The 23222-nt window shown below is 39.9% G+C and overlaps 1 protein-coding gene across 2 annotated transcripts in view; it reads left to right on the top strand.

Moving 5' to 3' along the window:
* Nucleotides 1-23222, top strand: part of PDE318 (P-loop containing nucleoside triphosphate hydrolases superfamily protein) — a 334365-nt gene that overhangs the window by 119379 nt on the left and 191764 nt on the right. For both annotated transcript variants that reach the window (XM_089416137.1, XM_089416136.1), the window contains exon 6: nt 18509-18583. In XM_089416137.1, the coding sequence (XP_089272263.1) occupies nt 18509-18583 (75 nt within the window). The remainder of the gene's footprint in view (nt 1-18508; nt 18584-23222) is intronic.

Raw genomic sequence — 23222 nt, 5'->3', positions numbered from 1 at the left:
CTTCTGCCCTCTGTGTCAGCTTTCCCGGCTGTTCCGGCAGTTCGACTGTTCCCAGCCGTTTCGGCTTCTACCCTCTGCTTCAGCATTCCCGGCTGTTGCACTGATTCTCCCGACACTATCTCTGCCTCTTTGCTTCTGTATTCACTTCCCCTCAACTGCAACTCCACATCACTCTCTCAACTTTCTCAGCAAACCCAACCCTAGAAAGTCGAAATCTTGATGTCTTGGTGTGTTCTCCAAGTGACCCTCAAGCCTTCTCTTATACTTTTCTTGTTGACAAATGAACGGCCGATATTAAGTCTCTAATCAACAACTAAGATTAGATCTAGCTTGATCCATGACTTTTGGACCATTCTAACATAGTTTTATATTAATTCACATTAATATTTTATTTTCCCTAAGTTTAGACTTAGGGACTCCATTAAAAATATTAATTATTTTAATATCTCCCAAACTGTTTAGAATCTGCCTAAACCCTTTCTGGGTATTGGAGATCTCATGTGCCTTAGCCTCTCTACCAATTTTCATGGCTAGAGCACATCCAATGCTACCCCAAATCAACACTCTCTCTTAGTGAGGATTGTGCTCTAGTAATACTCCTCATTGAGCATCACTCTGATCATCCGGCATCGGTCCCTGTGCTGATGCTAGGCTTGCTGGCCAACAACCTCTGCACTGCTGCATCCTGTATTACTACCCATGGCCTTGCCACTGCCATTGCTGCATCCGTATTGCAACTCCCTCTGCATCCGTGCTGCTACCCATGGCCCTGCCACTGCCACTGCTGCGTCTGCACTGCAACCCCTTTCATCATGCTACATCGTGCTATTCATAGCACTACCACTGCTAACTGCTACACTACAACTCAGTTACTGAGAAGTAAGTAACTGTAGTGTACCTAGGGGGATAGTATGGGGTACAGAGGGAGGTACCCAAGGGAATAATGTAATAATGGGATGGGCCATAGTTAATTGGTAAGCCCATGGTATTAGATATATGGTATTGAGAGAACCATAGTAATGACCCATGGTATTATATGTATGAGGCCTATATAGAGGTTAGAGACTCCCTATTGGGATATGTCAAGGATTATTGTATGGACAAGCATATGGCTTGTGGAGTGTTCTCCTTCCTTAAGGAGTGATTGTATGGTGTTGCCCTATATTGGATCTGACCTACAAATATATGATAAAGCAAATATACCCAGAAATAACAAGATAGAAATAGATAAACTTCAGATTTTTATTAATGTCAAAACCCTTGAGGTAGGGAACACCATACAATCACTCCTGAAGGAAAGAGAACACTCCACAAGCCATATGCTTGTCCATACTATAATCCTTGACATATCTCAATTGAGAGTCTCTAGCCTTTATATAGGCCTCATACATACAATACCATGGGTCATTACCATGGTTCTTACCAATTAACTATGGCCCATTCCATTATTACATTATTCCCTTGGGTACCTCCCTCTGTACCCTATACTATCCCCCCTCAATATACTATAGTAACTGATCTCCCAACTCTGACATCTCCGTCAGGCTAGAAACACTCCTGATGCTAAAGCTCCCTCTGTCATTGAGAAGTGCTCTCTCTCTGACCTTTGCGCTATTGCAACAAATCCATGCATCTCACACTGTTGCACACCTCTCTATGCCATTCTGCATTGGTGCAACACTCCCGTACCTCTCGCACTGTTGCAGCCTGCTAGCCTCGTGCTGTCTTGGGAATTCTGCACTGTAACCCCCTCTGTCACTCCATCCGCATCCATCTCTACTGACATTGCTAATACTGCTACTCCTCTTCGGGGCTCTCGTAGAAAAGTATAATCCAAGAGGCTGGGTACCTCAAGGATCCTGCCCCTTATCGCCTGTATTCCGTTTGACTACAAGTCGATGTCTCCCCACTTCTTCTGAAGTGGCATGTGAGCACTCATGGCACGATCATCATCTGTCTCCACTTCCTTCTCTGCCCTTGTTGGCGCTGCCTTGGTCTCGGAGGCCTCTCCCTTACTCTTCTTCCTTGGACACTGGGTCGCATAATGACCCAGCTCCCCATAGTGGAAGCATTTGACCTTGGAGAGGTCCTTCTTCTTTTGTTTCTCTTGCTTTCCCTCAGATGCTAGGGCAACATCTTCCTCCTCCTCCTTGATTCTGATCCCCTTGCCACTGCTTCCCGCCTTGCTTAGCCTTTTGATCTCTTCTTGGCGAAGAGCAACCCACATTTCCTCCCAATCTGGAAGGGTCGCCCTGCCCAGTATGCTCTGGACAAACACCTCCCAGTCTTCTGAGACTGCGTTTAGGGCTGTTCTCACCATCAATTCTAGATCCGGCGTTGCCCCTATGGAAGTTAGTTGATCCCGGATCTCCTTCAATCGACCAAGGAATGGGTCGATCTGTTCTCCCTTTTGCATCTGGTATGATCACAGTTGATTTTCTAGTAGGATCTTCCTCTGCACGGAAGTATGTTGATACAACTTGGTTAGGGCCTCCCACATCTCCTGTGCTGTGTTCTTCTTGGCAATATGTGGTACTATGTGATCCTTGACCTGGTCAAGGATGATACTCTTAGCCCTTGCCATTGCATCCTCGTACCTGTCGTTATCAGCCGGGTCAACTCATACCTGTCGTTATCAGCCGGGTCAACTCATACTTGTCATTATCAGCCGGGTCAACTGGGATAACTATTGTCCTCTAGGCGAAGTGTTTGACACGATTCCTGTGTAGCACGGATAAGATTCTGGCCTTCCAGACTACGAATTTTGAGGCTTCATCTAGTCTGTCCTGGTCTCTTACTCCGTGTAGTGCCATTTCGCTGCTCCTCTACTCCCCTCCTGGAAGTTCTTGGTATGACTCCTTTGAGCCTCGATTTCTCTTCTGGAAACCCTTCTGCCAATGTTGAGATGCCTCTTCCCAATCGTCTGTGCAACTGCAACACTGATCTGGATTCTTTGGCTAGAAATCCACCTCAGCAGCGACTCCCTCTACCTTGGCCTTGCCCTATTAGGTACTGCCCTGACTACAGTACCCCACCAGCTCCACTCTGCAACTTACCCATAGCCTCCTAAACCCCAGCAAACTGAAGGTTAGATCTCTTAGGCTCTGCGCAATCCCGGAACCAACAAATCAACTTCCTCAGCCAACTGCATCATCCCCCCTGGCCTTTGCGTGGCTCTGCGTGAGCCTGCCTTTGCCTCTCTCAGCCTTTGCGCCGCCTCTTCCTGGCTCAATCTTGATGACGCAGGCACTGCGTCACCCCTTCCTTGCTGCTACTCGGCTAGGAACAACTTTTGTCACTCGGGACAACTGTTTTTCTGCTGTTGCTGCTTTGTTTGGCCGATGTCCTCAGTTCTCCTGTGATTTGCAACCACACTTTGATATCATGTTGAAGTTTCTAAGTCTAACAGTTAGAAACCCTCCATGTACTTTCTGATTTATTCCTTCCTACTTGTTCTGATTAATTAACAAGTTATTTACCATGTAAATACTGAAAATAAACACAAGTACATGCTCAACACATTATAGATCATCAACTGAAGGAAACAGAAACAAACACACAAATGACACTGTTACTTTTGGACTAATGTCCCCAGAAAAACCCAATGCGAGAAAACCGGTGCAACTATCTGAGGGTTTGATTTATTAAGCAGTTTCAGAATACAATCTGGGTGCCAAATCCGGCTCACCCAACAGAGAAAAAATTTCGGCATTAGTACCTCTCCTTCGGAGATAGATGCTTCGGCTGAAACCCCAAATAAACGCTCCGGCAGCTCCTCAGCTCCAATCTGCCCCACAAAAAACCCCAGCATCAACCTCTAGGGACTGCGTCAGCCTCTTCTGCCCTCTGTGTCATCTTTCTTGGCAGTTCCGGCTTCTGCCCTCTACGTCAGCTTTCCCGGCAGTTTCGACAATTCCGGTTGTTCTCGACAGTTGCGACTTCTGCCCTCTACGTCAACTTTCCCAACAGTTTCGGCAGTTTCGATTGTTCTCGACAGTTTCGGCTTCTGCCCTCTATGTCAGTTTTCCCGGCAGTTTCGGCCGTTCCAGTTGTTCTCGGCAGTTCCAGCTTCTACTCTCTGCGTCAGCTTTCCCAATAGTTCCGGCTTCTGCCCTCTGCGTCAATAGTTCCTGGCAGTTCCAGCAGTTCCCAACAGTTCCGGCTGTTCTCGGTAGTTCCGGCTTTTGCCCTCTGCGTCAGCTTTCTTGACAGTTTCGGCTGTTCCTGGCAGTTCCAGCTTCTACGCTTTGCGTCATCTTTCCCGGCAGTTTCGGCTGTTGCTGACAGTTCCGAGTTCTGCCCTCTGTGTCAGCTTCCCTGGCTGTTCTAGCAGTTCCCGGCAGTTCCGGCTTCTGCCCTCTACATCAGCTTTCCCGACTACTGCATTGAGCCTCCCGGCACTATCTCTGCCTCTCTAATTCTGTATTCACTGCCCCTCAGCTGCAACTCCAGATCACTCTCTCAACTTTCTTAGCAAACCCAGCCCCAGAAAGTCGAAATCTTGATTTTTTGGTGTGTTCTCCAAGTGACCCTCAAGCCTCCTCTTATACTTTTTTGGTTGACAAATCAACGGTCGAGATTAAGTCCCTAATCAATGCCTAAGATTAGATTTGGCTTGATCCATGACTTTTGGACCATTCTAACACAATTTTATATTAATTTAAGTTAATGTTTTATCTTCCCTAAGTTTAGACTTAAGGACTCCATTAAAAATATTAATTATTTAAATATTTCCCAAACTTTTTAGAATCTGCCTAAACCCTTTCTGGGTATTGGAGATCTCATGTGCCTTAGTCTCTCTACCAATTTTCGTGGCTAGAGCACATCCGATGCTACCTCAAATCAACACCAGCCTATCTAGGATCAATCTATACAGTTCCTAGATCTAGAAGCCTTCAAAATGGAGGTCTTTTAGCTCCCGTGCCCAAAATTCCAAGAACAATAACTCAAATCTCCCAATTGTGGTTCTCCCAGAATTCCTTCCTTCGTCTTCTTCATCTTCGATTCCCTCTGGAATCATTCCCCTGTCCGGACCTCCTTCCCCTTCTTATAACCCCAAAATTTCACCGTCCTTCAATTATAATAAGGTTTCCTTCCTTTAGTTAGTGATCTGACATATCAAAAAGATTTCAAGAGGCGGTTACCCTTAAATAATGTCATATGGAAAAATAATGAGTTTATGAGGCAATGAAGTCTTAAGAGTTTCATACACACACACACACATATATATATTCTAATTTAACAATTCTACTTCAATTCCCTTTATTGACTTATATTCTAATTAAAGTTTGTTACTTTATCTATATTTTCTAAAACAAAACAATTAATAATTAATTAATAAATATTCTTCTTTTTAGTTAATATTTCTTTTAGCTAATATATATAATTTCTCCCTGTTAATATAATAAATAATATATATAATACAATTTTCTTTTATTTGCATAAGCCAATGCATTTACTTTCCTTTGAACAATATACTAGTTATATTATAATGGTGGTATATATAACTTTTACCTCACAATACATTCATTATATTCTGGTGAGTTAGGTATTTACTCAGTACTTCAATAATTAACTTATGACCATATACTTGGACTTTTTATAATTGATTAGTGCATATACTAGTGCAGTATATGTGATGCATGCATATGTAGCTATCGAATGCATGTCTTGTATGCATGCTAATATTTCTATGTTCCCTATAACTCGAGGTGGGTCATTACATTGCTTGAAGATAGCACATCTTGGTTGGAGATAATTGGTGGTTGTGGATCTTCTTACTTCATCATGGTGATACATAGGATGCTAAATGTTGATGTAGTAGTTGGTATGGTGGTTCATCTCTATGCATGGTTTTATCTTCATGGTCATACTTGATGCTTAGATTGTAATTGTGTTATACTCCTTGGCACTATATCTTGATATTGCATACTTTATTTGGATGGATCAGCTCACTTGATGATGGTGCTAGTTGCTTGCTTCATGGTTCATTGCATACTTGCATGAAGGCTTGGTCATGGCGTTGTTGATATGGTCTTGTGGAGGAGCTAACACTTGAGATGTTTACCACGTTTTGATGATGATGTGTGATGAGATAGACATTCACCTTCATCGAGTGCCCATCTTCTTGCCACATAGATTTGCATGCCATGCTACTTGAATGTTGTAGAGGAGCACCCTAACTCTTGGAGTGTCTTATGTTTCTATAGTGATATTTTATGCAATAGACAATCAATCTCTTAGAGTGCTCATCTTCTTGTACATTTGGACTTCATAATGGAGCAACCTAGGATTTTAGAATGACATTAGCCTGGCTGATGGCATCACACTCCTAGGTGATGGTGCCTTAGTGTTTTATGTGTCTATCATGACCCTACGATTATGATCAAATAGACACTCATTCTTGGGGTGAGCTCCACTTTCTTATGGATATCAACACTTGGCACAACATTCAGATGGTTTTTATCCTTTGGATGTTGATGGCACTTAGAGTGAGGGCACCTTGGGGTTTGAGGTGTCTATTGTGGTGTTATGGTGATGAATGATGTGATAGATACTAGTTTTCATAGAGCTTTCCACTCTTTCATGATTTTTTAGGCTTGCATAGTTGGAGTGGCCAACCCAGTCATTGTTGCACAGGTGGACTTCATTACTAGAGCACTTGACTTTATTGTTCTATTTTGGTATTGAGATTGCAATTTATGATGAATGCTCTCTTCAGTCTCATGGATCACTACCTTGCCTGCACACATGTGAAGGCATCTCTTGTTAATGTTTGTAGCTCGGGCAAGTTCTTTTGTAGAAGCCTAAGTGTCTAGGCATGCAAAAGTTGCCTAAGTGTCTAGGCATGTGAAAGTTGCTTAATATACCCTTAACTTTAACAATTATTTAGTGATTAAAGTAATTGACTTTTATAAGATAAAATGAGTTAATTTAATGAAATGCAAAAGTTTTTGCATTAGTGAACTAGATGAATCTCAACTGTTGATCTCAAGTGATGTTGAGATTTAATCTCAACCATCAATCACTGTGGACACTAGAGATTAGGGTTGTGGATTTAATTAATGACTCAAACTTATAAAAGGAAGGCTAGTTTAAGGGAGAAGACATCAACACATCTAGTGAGCACAACACATTAAGAGAAAGACATCTCAATGATTGGGTGGAGAAGGATTTCCATTCAAGTGTGCTTGGTTCGAGGAAGGTGCAAGGAGCAACAAGGAAGATCTAGATCAGCGAAGCAGATCAAATGACAGATCTAGGGCTTGATCAGTGGGATCAATTTGAGGTTCTTATTGTATGCATTTTCCTAAGTGAGCCATTATCCCAGGAATGGAGCCCTTGTTAGTTTTGAGTTATTTAAATGAAGAACCAATTTTGAAGGGTAGAAATTTGTGTGCATGTGATCATGAAATTTTGATTTAATTTGCTTCTACTAATTATTTTGTTTATGTTAAAATCCTAGCCGTGTTTTGTTATTTAATAGATATGCGTGATCTGCTAGGTTAATAAATTTCCAGGTTGCTAGGGTCAAAGAAAATTAACATTTCTCATGGATCGAGGCTATTTACCATTCGATAATGGTTGTAACTTGTTGCACATGTGTGGAGGTTGTTGGGGTCTTTGATGACTTGGCTTCTAGTTTGTGATGTTTATTCTATGCTTGTCAGCCTCTTATCTTGAGATCCACTTCATCTACCTTGATTGATGGATGGTTGTTACACTTTGTAGCCATACATGCCACTTTGAGGGTTTTATTGGCTATCTTTTTGCGATTGGTTGTATATTGGTGTTTGAGCATTTATGAGACACTCCTCTTGAGTACTTCATCTATTGATGCATATATTACACTTCATTCATGATCATGATGAGGACATCCACTTGAGCACTCCACCTATTAATGCATCTATTACATTTTTCCATGCTAATTGTTGTGGGCGTCCACACTTATGGGGCATCTATTTGATTGATATTCTACCATTACTTCCACCTTGGGATTATCACCCACCAAAAAAGGGTAACCCTATAGGAGAAAACTTTTCTCCTATCTTGGATAGCCAATTTGCCACCAACCCATAGTTTTAAAAACCCGAACCGATGACCAGACCGGTCCACTTAATAAACCGGGTTTCAAACCGGAACCGGTCAAACTAGGATTGGTCAGATTTCAATGAACTGGTCTTTAGCAAAATACATGAAATAATTAGTTTTTAATAAAAAAACTATTTTTAAGATTTAAAACCATGATTCCAAACCAATAGAGACAAAATATGCAAGGTTTGCTCATCTATATATCATGTAAAGGTGAATATATCAAAATGGCACCGAGTGCAATACATATCAACAACAAAATACATAATCAATGAGGCTCTAAATGGTCTCTAGAGTCCGAAAACAATGCTCTAAGCTATGGGGCCACTGACCTACTACAAGTCTACATATTAGTGATCAACAACATGATCACTCCTCATCATGATCAAAGTCATCACCACTACTAGACAAGGGATCATCAACATGAGCTACATAAATAATATGGCTCAGAGTTTGAGGACTCCTAAAACTCTTCTACAACTTTAGTAGTAGTAGTAGTAGTAGTAGCAAAAATAGACATCAAAACTAGAAATCACTAATCAACATGGTCACTCATGAAACTCATCATTGATTCAACGCTACTAGAAATGGGATCATCAACAAGAGATACATGAACATCATCTAGCTCAAGGTCTTTAGACTTGGATTGCTCAACCTTATAACATGATAGAAATTGAAAAAGTTTAACATGCCTAACCAATGATTTTGGTTTGACTGAAGGGTTCATCTCTTCGACCTTGTAATGTGGTAGAAAAATATTAGCATGCCTAATCAATTGTTTTCCTTTGAGTGAAGGGCACATTCTTGTTAAGGCCATGGTAGAGGAGTTCAACAATCAATACCACCAACATCGACAAAGTTCAACAATCAATGCCACCGACATCTAGGTTCTTAAAGGGCTTCATGCTCTTGATCAAATACCAATCTCATACCCTCACGCATGATAGAATCAAATGGAAACATTGCAAAGCCCCAAACCATGAAATCCTGAAAACGATTAAGTCTGTTGAATTTTGAGTGAAATCTAAATTTCTAGTTTCTCCATATGAATTCCAATGAGGTCGAAACCACTCTCAAACATCTTGAGTCATTTAAAAATTTAAGAATTTAACATTACCATTAATTGCCAACATTGCTAGGGTTGAGATGTGTTAGGCAAATGAGAGGGTAGGCATGCTTTTCTTGGAGGGGTTATTTTTGGAGGAAAACAACCCGAAATTTCCCTCAAAACAACTTCAAAACTCACAAAATTGCATTATGTGGGGTTCGTAGCTGGCCTCGCAATAAACTGCCCAGTTTATGATGGAACTGGTTGGTTTGACAATAAACCGACCGATAACGTCATAAACTGGCTGATTTGGTTCCGTTTTTGTGATTTTTTGGCGAAGTCAGCCATTAAACCGACTTTTTCCCCCGGTTCGACCCAATTGCCTAATGATTCAGCCGGTTTGACCAGTTTCTGGTTCATTCCGGCCAGTTTTTAAAACTAAGGTGTGTCCAAATAAGGTTGTACTGATTCCTTTTATAGCCTTCTCAAGGGGTCGAATTCCCTCCTTTAGGCCGACTTGAGGATCCCAAGGCCTACCTGTACTCTTGGAGATTCCAAGGCTTTCTAGACACAAAAAGAATTTTGTTTACAATTACAAATTGCTCGGAAGGGTTTTATAAACATGATGTTGACTTCTTTGACTCATGACAATAAATCCCAAGACTTAACAAACCCTGTTAAATTTTCAGATTGTTCTGTGTTGTATCAATTACTTTAGCCCAATTCAATACTTCAATTAGCAGTGTTTCCAATAACAATTAGTCTTTCCAATCATCAACAGTAATTGAAGATAGAACAATAAATGCATTGACAAAGGAGACAATCAACACATCAACAAAAGACACCAGGTTTGGTCAAAGACTAGGGAAAAACCCACTATGGGAAAAACCCTTTGAAATTGTTTTTCTATTAGATTGTCACAAAATGTTCAGCAGAGAGTACAATGAGCCCAATACAATATCATCCAACAAAACAACCCAATAACATTAAGAAATATGTTTCCAGCATTAGAATATATCAGAAACAACTTTTCTTGTCTGTGGTCAATTGCGGTCAACTTTGGTCAACGGTCAAATCTTAGTCAAACTTCCCGGTCGCATGGAGGAGGAGCTATGTGAGTGATTGAAGGCTTCCAGTCACTCCCTTGAGCCTGCAAGCTAGCGTCTATGGTCGAATTTTCCCTGTGACGAGCCTGCGATTGTAACCCAGAAACCCTAAAACATATGCGAGCCTTGGACCTTGTAATTTCAGACCTTTGCGAACTTCTTTTGTTGTCCCAACCTCAAACCTGTGCGAACCAATCAATGAAGAAGAGAAGAAGAAGATGCTTGGTGATGTCCAAATGAGCTTGAGGTCACTTGTATTTATAGGGTTCCAAGGGTGACCAATTTACCATTAGGGCCGACCTGTCCAAATGTGCATATGTGGGATTTTCTTCATAAGTACACTTTCCCTTGTCCAAATTTGATGATCTTTAGGTCGATTTTGGTCCTCTCGAAAAGAAGAATTCAATGCAATCATCATCTCTATCAAATGAGATGTCTAAAGTGTAATTTGACCCTAGTTGCATAATTTAACACTCCTCAACTGGGAAGAATTCCACTTGTCAATATTTGACCATTGATCAACATGTTTATCTTGTCATCCTATCATGTCCCATCTCTGCTCAACTCTATTTGCGGAAACATTCTCGAATCTAAAGAAGAAGAATCATCAGGGAGCTAAAGTTACCGCCCTCTACATCGTCATAGAGCATATCCCAATTCGAAACCACATCCGAGAGTACATCTCAACCCAGAATCTCATGGGGGAGCTAAATATATCTGACCCCATATCGAGCAATAGGTGATATAGGGGAGCACATCTCAACCCACCATATTGCATATTGATCTTCCCAACAATGACTCTCAAGAGTCATATGGTAGAACACCTGCATCATAATCCGAGGTTGGGCTAGATACCCGACTTACCAAAAGGTGAGGATCACATGCTCCAAGCCTCCTCAAACTGTTGGCCAAACAAGGAGGGACAATCCCAACAAGCCCAACTTGTGGGTATGATGCCAACTGGGGTATACTTTGCAAAGACCAAGATTGGGGAGCAACATCTCCAATCCTATGGGTAACAGATAGGGGTGATACCCTATTGTCCAGAGGTCCCTCTATCTCAATTCCTCACCCTGGGAGCTCAAACAGGGGGGGAGAGCTGGCTCAGTGTCTTCAATCATCGATGCCCCTTATCAGGAGGGGTCACATCCATCAATCCAAGCTGCTCTTTGAGGACTAAGAGCTTCCCTTTTGGCAAAGCCTTGGTGAGAATATCTGCAATCTGATCATCTATTGATATGTGATGGAGTCTAACGACTCCTCTTTGCACCATGTCTCGAATGAAGTGATATCAGATCTCTATGTGCTTGGACTTGTCATGAAATATAGGATTCTCTACTTGATGGATCCCACTCTTGTTGTCGCAATATATCACTGTAGTGTAGAGGACCTGCTCAAATAGCTCTCCAAAGAGCTTCCTCAACCAAACTGCTTCACAACTAGCCATGCTAGTGACAATATATTCTGCCTTGACGTTTCTTAATGATATAGATTTCTGCTTCTTGCTCATCCAAGATATCATGGTAGATCCAAGGCTAAAACAACATCCAGACGTACTCTTCCTGTTGACAACGTTTCCTACCCATTCAACATCGGTGTATCCATGAAGTCGAACATCTTCGACATAATATCTCAGACCAAGTGTGATCGTCCCATGCAAATATCTCAAAATGTGTTTGGCAGCGATCCAATGTGCATGGAGAGGCTCGATCATGAATTGACTCAACGTATTCACTGCGTAGCATATGTCTGGACAGGTGTTCACTAGGAACATCAGAGCCCCAATCAACTGTCTATACTTGGATGGATTCGCCAAATCGGGTCCTACAACCTCTCCACATAACTTCTTGAAGTTCATTTCCATCGGTGTGGGTTGGGACTTGCATTCTGCCATTCCAAATCTTTCCAATAGTTTGACAACATATTTTCCTTGTGAAAGGAAAATCTCACCAGGCCTAGAAAGTAGTGCATGAGTCCAAGGTCCTTCATCTCGAATCCAGAGGCTATCTCCCTCTTACACTCGATCATCAGGGACTCACTACTTGTCAAGGAAAGATCGTCAACATATAAAACCAAATTCAACGACATATCTTGGACTACCTTAAAGTAGAGGTTAGGATCGAAATTGCTTCTTGTGAATCCCAACTTCACCAAATAACTATCTATGCAGGCGTACCATACTTTGGGGGCTTGCTTCAAACCAACAGTGCCTTCTTCAACCTACAAACATGTGTCTTTCGATCCTCTACTTTAAATCCTTGTGGCTGCTCAATGTACACCTCTTCTTGTAACATGTCATGGAGGAATGCAATCTTCATGTCCATCTGATGAAGTGTCCATCCTTGACTTGCGACAAGGGAAACTATCGAATGAATGGTTGTATATCGAGCCACAGGTGCAAATATATCATCATAATCTTCTCCCTCTTTTTGGGAGAAACCTCGGGCCACGAACCTTGCTTTATATTTCTCAATGCTACCATCAACTCCATGCTTGATCTTGAATAACCACTTTGAAGTCACCACAGATTTCCCCTTTGGTCTCAGCACAACATCCCATACGTCATTCTTCATGATCGATTCATATTCTTCGACCATAGCATCTTTCAAAACTTGTTCTTTTACGACTTCTTCAAAGGAGGGAGGTTCGACTTGAATCATAGTGCTCATGTCTGCAACATATCCCTGGTACCTACATGACTCTTCCTTTCTCTAAATGATCTTCGAACGGGAGCTCATCTCTCATCATCCTGTAATGTGTCTCGAAGCCAAAGTGGCCTTTTCTTGGCGGGAGCATCACATGGAGGAGGATCTAAGGGATCCACGGGCTCCATGGGATCATCAACAATATCTGTCTAAGATTCAGGAACGGAAGGACCATCTAAAATATCCATATCATCATTCTTCTTAGGAGGAGGAGGCAGAGGAAGGTCCCTTGCTTTTCCAAGGGCAACATGTTCATCGAATGTAACATCCCTACTAATTTCTGTTGAAGAATGTAACTAGTGGTGGTCTTCATAATTGTACTTGAGTCATAATGCAATGTATATATCAAAAGAAAGAAAAATAAATTTTATTTTTAAAGAAATTGACTTATTAAAGCATGGGTTTCATGCTTGGGTCAATTGTTTTTAGGTCAAAGTCTCCATTGAAGACTTCTAGGGTTTATGTCAAGTGTCCTTGTCCATGTCATATTGTAAAGAACCCTTCTTGGGATTTATTTGTCAAAGAAGAAATTTATTTTATTGTAAAATAGGTCAATTAGGCCTCCTCCACCAAGTCGGCCTCAAACTGGACAAGTCGGCCTAAATTGGGCAACAAAATCACTATATAAAGGTAGCAACTCGACCTCATTTGTCACTCACACACAACAAGTTCGATCTACAACTTCTGGGGCCAGAAAAAATGTGAATTTCAAGGAAGAAGAAGAAGAAGGATAGCGAAGGAGAAGGAGGTCTCTCACAAGCATAAGAAGTCGAAATTCTCTCTCTTTTTCCCACACATGTGAAGCTGTTGGAAGGGCCAAAATTTTGTAGTTGCTGGGGAGGTCGAAATTTTGAAGCTGCAAGTGAAGCTGGGGCAAAATTTCTGGGATGATGCTAGGTTGAAGCTGTTGGACAGGAAGAGACTATTGAAGGTTGTTGTATCTCATTGAAAGGTTGACTTGGTGTAGGAGGAAGTTTTATTGGTTAAGGTCTTGGTTGTCTCATTGTCATATAAATCTATTGAAGGAAGAGTTCTTGAATGGGTTTTCGCCTATATAGGGGTTTTGCCCTGCTTGTGCGCCTACATCTGGTGTCCTTGATCTTTGTGTTTTGATTTTGGTAATTGCTTGCTGAACTAAGATAAAAGGAGAACATAATAAAGATAATAATAACTCAGAGAAATCACAAGTAATTATCAACAAGAGAAAATCTTTCTGCCTTTCTGATTTTCCAATAATTTCAACCTTCCTTTGACCAGGAATATATATTCTGAATGCTTTAGAATTTTCACAATATCCAACAAACGTACCTTTTCTTCCCGTGGTCTCCAACTTGTTTCTTTTGTCCTTCGACACATGAAAGTATACGGGGCAGCCAAAGATACAAAGATGACCAACATCGGGCTTGACACTTGTGAATACTTCTTCGGGGGTCTTGTTGTCTAATGCTTGATGAGGCACCTTGTTTTGAACATATACGACAACATTCGTTGCTTCTCCCCAAAGGAACTTTGGCAACTTTTGATCATGGAGGATGGCATGGGAAGCTTGTATAATGGACTTGTTCTTTCTTTCAACTTCATTTTGTTCAGGAGTGTAGGATACACTTGTCTCTTTCTTGATTCCTTCCTTCTTGCAACAATCAATGAACTCCTTTGATATGTACTCTCCACCATTGTTAGACCTGAATACTTCAATTTTCTTCTCTGTTTGATTTTCGATCAAAGCTTTGAACTCCTTGAACATTTTGAAGGCTTCATCCTTGTGCTTCAAATAATATATCCATGTCTTTCTTGAGAAGTCATTAATGAAAGTGATGTAGTAGAGATGACCATCAATAGAATGCACGGGCATCAGACCACATATGTTAGAATGAATGAGATGGAGGATGTCATTTGTCTTGTTCTCACTAGAGGGAAATGGTCCCCTTGTCTTCTCTCCATTGGCACAACCTGAACATACTCCATCATGATGGGCTTGAACCTTGGGAATCCCCGAGACCAATTTCTCCAATTTCGGAAGAGCATCATAATGTAGATGGGCCAATCTTCAGTGCCATAACTCGCTTAGATGATTAATTTCATGGACCAATGCTAGAAGTGGTCTTCCAGTGACTATAGAGTCTTTCATATCTTGATCCCAATGTGAATGCATCTCTCATAGGTGATCCAATAGGCCAAGTAAGAACCTTTCCCTTGATGAAGGAAACCCTCATCCCATTTTATTCCAAAGCGGATATTGATAACAAATTCTTCTTCAATCCCGATATCATCACATCATGGAGCAAAATAGATTCCCCAGAATTCAAATGAAATTTGATGGACCCAAAACCTTTAACGAGATGAGTGGAGTTGTCTCCAAGAATGATTTTCAAATTTGACTACCTCTCTACCAAATTAGAGAGAACTTCCTTATAACTAGAGAAGTGATGAGTGGCCCCACTATCAACCAACCAACTATCCACGAATCCAGAGGAGATGAACTAGTAAGGGCAGAAATAAGAATATATCTAAATTGATTTGCAACATTACTTTCATATCTGAAGAATCTTGACTTCTTTTGACGATCTTCTTCATGATCACTTGTAGCATCTCTTCTTCTTCTTTCATCTCTTCCATTGCGATCATTCCTTCGGTCATCTCTTCTTCTTTGATCATTAAACCTGTTGTTGTTGCTTCTAGTATTGTAGCGTGGTCCATTGTTCTTCTTGGGGCAATCTTGAGCATAGTGGCCTTTCTTATGACAATTGTAGCATTCAATGTGCAATAATTCCTTCCTTCTATTTGGATTTCGAGGAGGAGGCTTTCTTGAATTTGATGGACCTCTGTTTCCTTTATTCTTCTTCTTGTCATGAGTGATGAATGCAGTAGGCTCTCCTTCTTCATGCTTTTGAATCCTTCCTCTTGATATCATCCTTGATTCTTCTTGAGTGAGATTTCCAACAATTTCATCAAATGATGGGAGGACATTGTTGTTGCTTATAGTAGCAATAAAAGGTTTCCCAAATAGGAGGGAGACCTCTAAGAGTCACAATCACCAATTCCCTGTCAGACACATATTCCCCAACTCTTTGCAATTGATCTCTAAGACGATATATTCTCATTATGTAGGATTGCACAGATTCTCCTTTGTTCATTTTTGTGTCTTTGAGTTGATCTTTCAAGGAGATGATTTCATTCAAACTGTTGACTTCATACATGCCAACTATCTTATCATACATGTCCTTATACTTTGTCAAATTTCCAACATATGCAAGTAAATTATTTTCTAAACCATCAACTATAATTTTCTTTACTTTCACCTCACCTTTCTTGTACTTGTTCTTGGCAACAGTGGAAGCATTCTCTGGAGGCTCAGGTACTTTTCCTTGAATGTATTCAAAAACATCATTGTTGTCAGCTATGATCTCCAACTTGACTTTCCATGTAGCAAAATTGGATGAGTCACCCAACTTCTCATTTTCCTTAAAGAAGGAAGACATCTTGACTTGACTAGATTGGCTCCTTCAACTTTCCCAAAGATGATTGCTTCAATGCTTGTCTCCTTTTGGGCTTTTCCTTCACCTTAGCTCTGATACCATGTTAATTTTTTAGATTGTTCTATGCTGTATCAATTACTTTAGCCCAATTCAATACTTCAATTAACAATCTTTCCAATAACAATTAGTCTTTCCAATCATCAACAATAATTGAAGATAGAACAATAAATGCAATGACAAAGGAGACAATCAACACATCAACAAGAGACACCAGGTTTGGTCAAAGACTAGGGAAAAACCCACTATGGGGAAAACCCTTTGAAATTATTCTTCTATTAGATTGTCATAAAATGTTCAGCAGAGAGTACAATGAGCCCAATACAATATCATCCAACAAAACAACCCAATAACATTTAGAAATATGTTTCCAGTATCATAATATATCAAAGACAACTTTTCTTGTCTGTGGTCAACTTAGGTCAACAGTCAAATCTTAGTCAAACTTCTCGGTTGCATGTAGGAGCTGTGCGAGCGACTGAAGGCTTCTAGTCGCTACTTTGAGCCTACAAGGCAACGATTGTGGTCGAATTTGCCCTGTGACAAGCCAATGACTATAACCCAGAAACCCTAAAACAGATGTGAGCCTCAGACCCTATAATTTTGGACCTTTGCAAATTCTTTTTGTCGTCCCAGCCTCAGACTTGTGCGAACCAATCAATGAAGAAGAGAAGAAGAAGATGCTTGGTGATGTTGAAATGAGCTTGAAGTCACTTGTATTTATTCCAAAGGTGACCAATTTACCATGAGGGCCGACCTATACAAATGTGCATATGTGGGCTTTTCTTCATAAGTACACTTTCCCTTGTCCAAGTTTGATAATCTTTAGGTCGATTTTGGTCCCCTCGAAAAGACGAATTCAATGCAATCACCATCTCTATTAAATGAGCTGTCCAAAGTGGAATTGGACCCTAGTTGCATAATTTAACAAGAAGCACGAAGAACAAGCTTTTTTACCTAAGAGACCATCAATAATGAGCACGGAATCCATGCTTTGATAATAATAATTTTTTCTTTTCTTTTTCTTGTTTGTTACGTAGGATACATATTGAAATGAATACAACAATTATGAAGACCGAAACTAGTTACAATTATCAACAAAGAGAGCTCAGATAAGAATCATTGTTATCAGTTGCAGTCCATAGTTGTTAGGAACTTTACATGTTATCTGGGGGCATAGCGTTAGTGCCCCTAACCTTTTGGGAATCGAACTAGGGACCTACGTAGTTGGATTACTAGCAACATCCTTACAACAGTGGCACCAACTGATTAAGGTAACCATGGGGATTAATATCTATCTATCTATCTATATGCTCTCTTTACTTCTAATGTAGAAGAAATAGAATGGGGACCCATACACTTACAATTGGTTTTATTGTCGTACGAGCCTCCTTGAAATTGCAATTGAGATTTAAATGATATTAATTTGATTTCTTACAAGCAAATGCAGACAACTGAGTTGAAATAGTGGCAACTCATTTTTATGTTTAATGGTTGTCAGTTTGTGGAAGGTACAATGCTAAAGTTCTGGGCACTCCACCCCCATTCTGAGGATTATGCCTAGTGTTATTGGATGGCATACATTTAGTGCCCCTAACCTTTTGGGAATCGATCTAGGGACATGCACAACATTCTGGGTTACTAGCAGCATCCTCACAACAGTGGAATCAACTGCTTAAGCTAACCCTTAGGGATTAATATCTATCTATCTATTTATTTATCTGAATGCTTTCCCTTTACATCTGATGTGGAAGAAATAGCAAAGGGACCCATACACTTACAATTGGTTTTATTTTTGTAATTCTCATCTTAAATGATTAGTTTCAATAGATAGACATTTTCAAGACAAAGACATATTTGAAAGAAACGGCAATTACTGAATTTATTACATGCACTACCTTTTATAGGAATTAGATTTGAACAAACATTATGTGAGTTGGAGGCTGTATTTTTTTTTTTCGATAACTTTCCTTTTGTAAAGAAACGTTCATTTTTAATGTTTTCACACATGTTGGCTTGAAGCAGGTTCTAAAAACAGTGGATTTGTTGAGAAAGAGGATTGTATCTAAAGGGAAAGAGCATGCTTCTCTTTGTGCGAAGGTTTGTTGGATATAACTTCTTCCTTGTTTTCCTGAAAATATTAATGGTATTATTTTGGGCATGAACATTATTATTGTATGTTGTAAATGTTATTTGCAAAGTTGTAAATTCATTTTATTCAAACGTGAGGAACAGTAAGCAAATGATGGAAGAGATTGTTGTTGATAATACTGAGAGGAGGGGTGAATCAGTATTTTGTTTAACAAATTTTTACCTTTAACAGTAATTACATCACATGATTAACTATTTCAATCAGATATAATACATGAACACAGAGCTTTGAAGTGAAAACCCAAATTGGGAGAAAATCACTTGTGAAAGCTTCACTATCAAACCTCAATTTACAATTATACAGGCATCCAGCTGTGAGGACATCAATTCTCTGTAAACACCAACTTACAACTTTTGTAGGCACCAACCTACAGGAGACTCCAATCCCCCAGCTGAGCACCAACTCAGCAAGTTTGTAGGCACCAACCTATAGGAGACTCCAATTCCCTAGCTGAGTACCAACTTAACAACTCCGAACCTACTTCTTCAATTTGTTCCTTGGACCTGTCAACATCAACTCCTGGTTTACATCAAATTTACTTTCTTTTGTGGGGTTGTAACTTGTCACCCTACCATGCCACCTTGCTCCTTCAAACCTGATCACATCCACCTGTCCTTCCTATACTTTTGAACCTTCTGCTCTTGAATTTGGCTTGACTCTCCAACTTGGCTTGTCTCTTCAACTTGGTTTGGCCCTTCAACTTTTGCTTGGCTCTTCAACTGGTCTTAACTTGGCTAAACAAAGTTCCAGATTTCTCATGATGTAACCTCTGAAGATCCTTCAAACCAAGAAGAACAGTCTCTAAACCCACAGTAGATAGCAGGGAGCAACCCTCCAAAGACAGATGCCTAACCCTCCAGAACTAAGGCAGAAAAACCCTATCTCGTAAGTTGCAGTGAACAAGGTGAAGTCATTCAAGTGCAGGACAGAAACCTAAATGCTCAATTGGACCAGGATTAGAGTCTATTCTCTGGCAATTTTCCAGACTACAGGTCTTCAAATTGCTGCAATATGACAGAGCTGCGATCCACTCCTCAAAATCTGATTCACTAGTGTCAGTTCTTCAAGCATAAAACAGCACTGCCCGATTGCAGAAAGTCCATCATAGCCACCAGAGGGCTATTGTCCAGAACCACAGATCTCTATCTCTCTTAACCGCAACACTGTTTCACCTCAGACCACAGACCACATTTGTCTATATTGCAGGACTTATCCTCTCTAATCTGCAGGGTCTCTCTCTCCTACCAACCGTAGAGCTTCGTTGCCCAAAATCACTGAGTTAATTACACTCCAAATTATCTCACACGTCAGAAATCTATAGTAGATTTGACTTGACTTTATTGGGAGATCAACTTGTCTGTTAGGCTGGGCCGACTTTTCAAGGTAAGATCACAATGTTTCAAGTGTTTATCTCATGTGGGAGGCTGACCTGTCATCTTTTTGCTGAGCAAATTTGGTATATATTAAAGGCTTTGGACATAGGAGTTTCTGCAGTTCCTTCGCTCTGCACAGAAGGGCCTTCCCTGATATCTCTAACATTATCATCGTCATGCTGATCCATGCCTAAGGAGGGTTCTTGAGACAAGATCAGTAGTGACTCTTTCAAATCCTTTCCTCCAATGATTCTCACATTGGAAATCCCTGAAAGGGCTTCACTGTGTGGAGGGATATTGTTACTAGAATCATTGTCAAGAGAAAATGTATCATTGCAAAAGGCTCGTTTAATGGAGAACTGCCCTCCTCATTCCTTACACACCGCTGGGCATGCTGCTAAGGTGACTATCATTATGCGCTGCTTCAGGGTTACACTTTGTCACTGTGGTCACAAATACATCGTCAAAGGTTTTTCATATAATTTTCCAATATACCTCTGTAATTCCTCTGGCTTTGACATGAATGACAACTCTATCCAACAATTGTCTTCATTTGTTTCCTTACATTCATAAATGTAATTTTTTTGGGATTTCGAGAAGTAATTTTATATGATATGACTGAACCATAGCAGGGCTTTATTTCTATCTTTTTAACTGAAAAAATTTGTTGTTCGTTTCATTAGGTCATATATCTATAATTCACCATTGGAGTGCATATATTTGATCCATCATGGTTTAAAATTAGATCACACATAGGCTATGAATCATTAAATGGGAGGAGGATGCAATGACATAAATAAAACTATTATTTGAGCTACAGATCTTGTAGAAGGTTACATTTGTTCTCTGAAGTAGTAGCAAGCTTCTTTGATTCCACTATTCCTGTGAAAGATAAAGAAGGATCTAGAGAAGCTGATAGGTAAGGTCAAGTTGGGTATTTAAGATCATGCTATATCTTACCTTAAAGTCTGGCACTTTGAATCAGAAAAAAACGAATCTTGCGCAGGTGCATGTACGGTATTTTTAGGGAAGATTAAATGTGGACTTCCTCTTGTTTGTATTGGCCAAAATGGGTACATTCAATATGATGGGTTTTCTTGTTGTGCATTGGTTGTATTCAAAATAAGATCACATGTCCATGGGCTGTGTTGACAATTTTCAACATAATTTACTAAATAACAAGACAATAAAAGAATGATTTAGCCTAAAAATTCATTTATCATAAATTGAAAGAACCTCTAGTATTCCATAACTCAAGGGGTATTGTTTTTGAATGAAGAGCAGAGTTGACAAGTGAAGTATCTCTAGTAATTGGATACAATGCTAATCTGAAATGTTTTCTATGCTTTCAATCAAACTGAGAATATTTTCTTCTTTAGTGGTGATGCTGGGAAGTCTGAAGATGTCAAACTCGGATAGTTTTATTGAACAAGTAAATGTTCAATTAGAATGATCTATGTCTCTAATATAATATGTTACTTCCTAGTGTTATATGGTTTAGGTTATGGATAATGCTCGTCTTTGAACATTTGATGTCCTTCGCTGTTACTGTTAAATATTTTTCAATAAAGGGGTGCATACACACAGCATATATTCAAGATTATCTACCCAGTATAGCCAACTATGTCACATGCTTGCAACTTCAAGGACCATATCAAACATTGTGCACTTATTTCTTGCAAACCTTGCAAAAACAGAGTCACAAATTTTCTAATATAAGGTTTGAAAAGATTATTCATTAATCTCACTTACTTTTTTTTTTTACTAAGTAACATACCTTGGGGAAAAACCTTGAGCACTTCCCCTCATTTTGAAGATGGTGCCTGTTTGTTAATTTTTAGTTAACATGTTCTTTGCTTAGGACAGTTGCTTCATTAGCCCATAATTAACTCCATTAATCCATTAACAATCACATTAATCATTAACCTATGATAGTAACTGATGAAAGAACATTCAACATAAATACAGAAGACAAGCCATGACAGGAGAACACAAAGATATGGCTCAAGCCACGAAAAAACCCCAAAACGGGTAAAACCCTTGAACAATTCTTCTTATTATCAATATCAAATGTTCAGCAGAGAGAGAGTACAATAATTTAAAGTCAGAATGACTTGCCAATTACAACCCTTAGACAAAAGAAGGGCTTGATCAAAACCAATGTTGCAGTAATCGTTATTGGGATATTATCGGCGAGGGGAAAAAATCGTAAAAATCGGGAAAAAATTGGTAAAAATCGGGAAAAAATCATAACATACAAAAATATTCATTTTTTTTCAATTTTTTTAATATCTAAAGCATCTACAACATAAAATAAATACATTGACACATAAATATGATAAAAGAACTAATATATAAGATGTGTAATATCATTTCTAGTGCTACATCACACATAACAGTGAATCATGTCTTGAATAGTAAGTCCTAACTCCTGAGTCCCAACTCAGCCTCAAAATATCAACAAAAAATATAATAATGTATCTCATATCATGAGTCAAAATGTCATATACAATGAAATGAACCAAATAACTAAAGTCTAGTACTACTGATTTCCTCTGCCCCTCTAGATGTAGATGCCAGTGGAGTTGGCAGTGGACTCTGCTGTGCTCTAGAAGCTGAAGAACTAGGAGCTACAGGAGGTAGACCATGTCCTCTATTGGTGACAGGAGTAGCCTGGGTAGGTTGTGTCACCTCCTCCTCCTGTTGCTCCTCCTCCTCATTAAAAAATCAGAGAAATTTGTTTTTTTGTTTTGTTTTTGTCCCAAAGATTTTTTCCCAAAAATCGCGATTTTTTCAAGTTATCGCAATTTTTTGTGAAAATAAAATAGTGTAAAAATTGGGCGATAATATCGCCAAACTCAAAAAATCGCGATTTTCCGATTTTATCGCGATTTTCGCAACACTGATCAAAACTGTAATTTTGGCACCCTTTGCATGCTTCATCACTGTAATTCGGATCATAGGTTAGGGCACAAGTGTGGTCTGCTACAACATCCTTCCATTGTCTGCGACTTCCATCAACCAGACCTTCCAACTATACACTACCCATTAACCTTCATCTAGGCTGCAAATACAAACCACACAGCCTTCAGATCATGCATTCTAGACTGCGGCATCCTAGCTGTAGCTTCTGGGTCTTCAGAATAGGGTGTTCAAGGCCAGCGACCTGACTGAAGGTGACTCAAGCTATTGCGGCCAGCTTCTAAGAGAGATT

The sequence above is a fragment of the Pinus tabuliformis genome, chromosome 3_2 (genome assembly GCF_031772625.1).
Source record: "Pinus tabuliformis cultivar Carrire ecotype Pingquan chromosome 3_2, CPIR1, whole genome shotgun sequence".
In the NCBI taxonomy this organism is placed as follows: domain Eukaryota; kingdom Viridiplantae; phylum Streptophyta; class Pinopsida; order Pinales; family Pinaceae; genus Pinus; species Pinus tabuliformis.
This window is presented reverse-complemented; position numbering and strand designations above follow the sequence as displayed.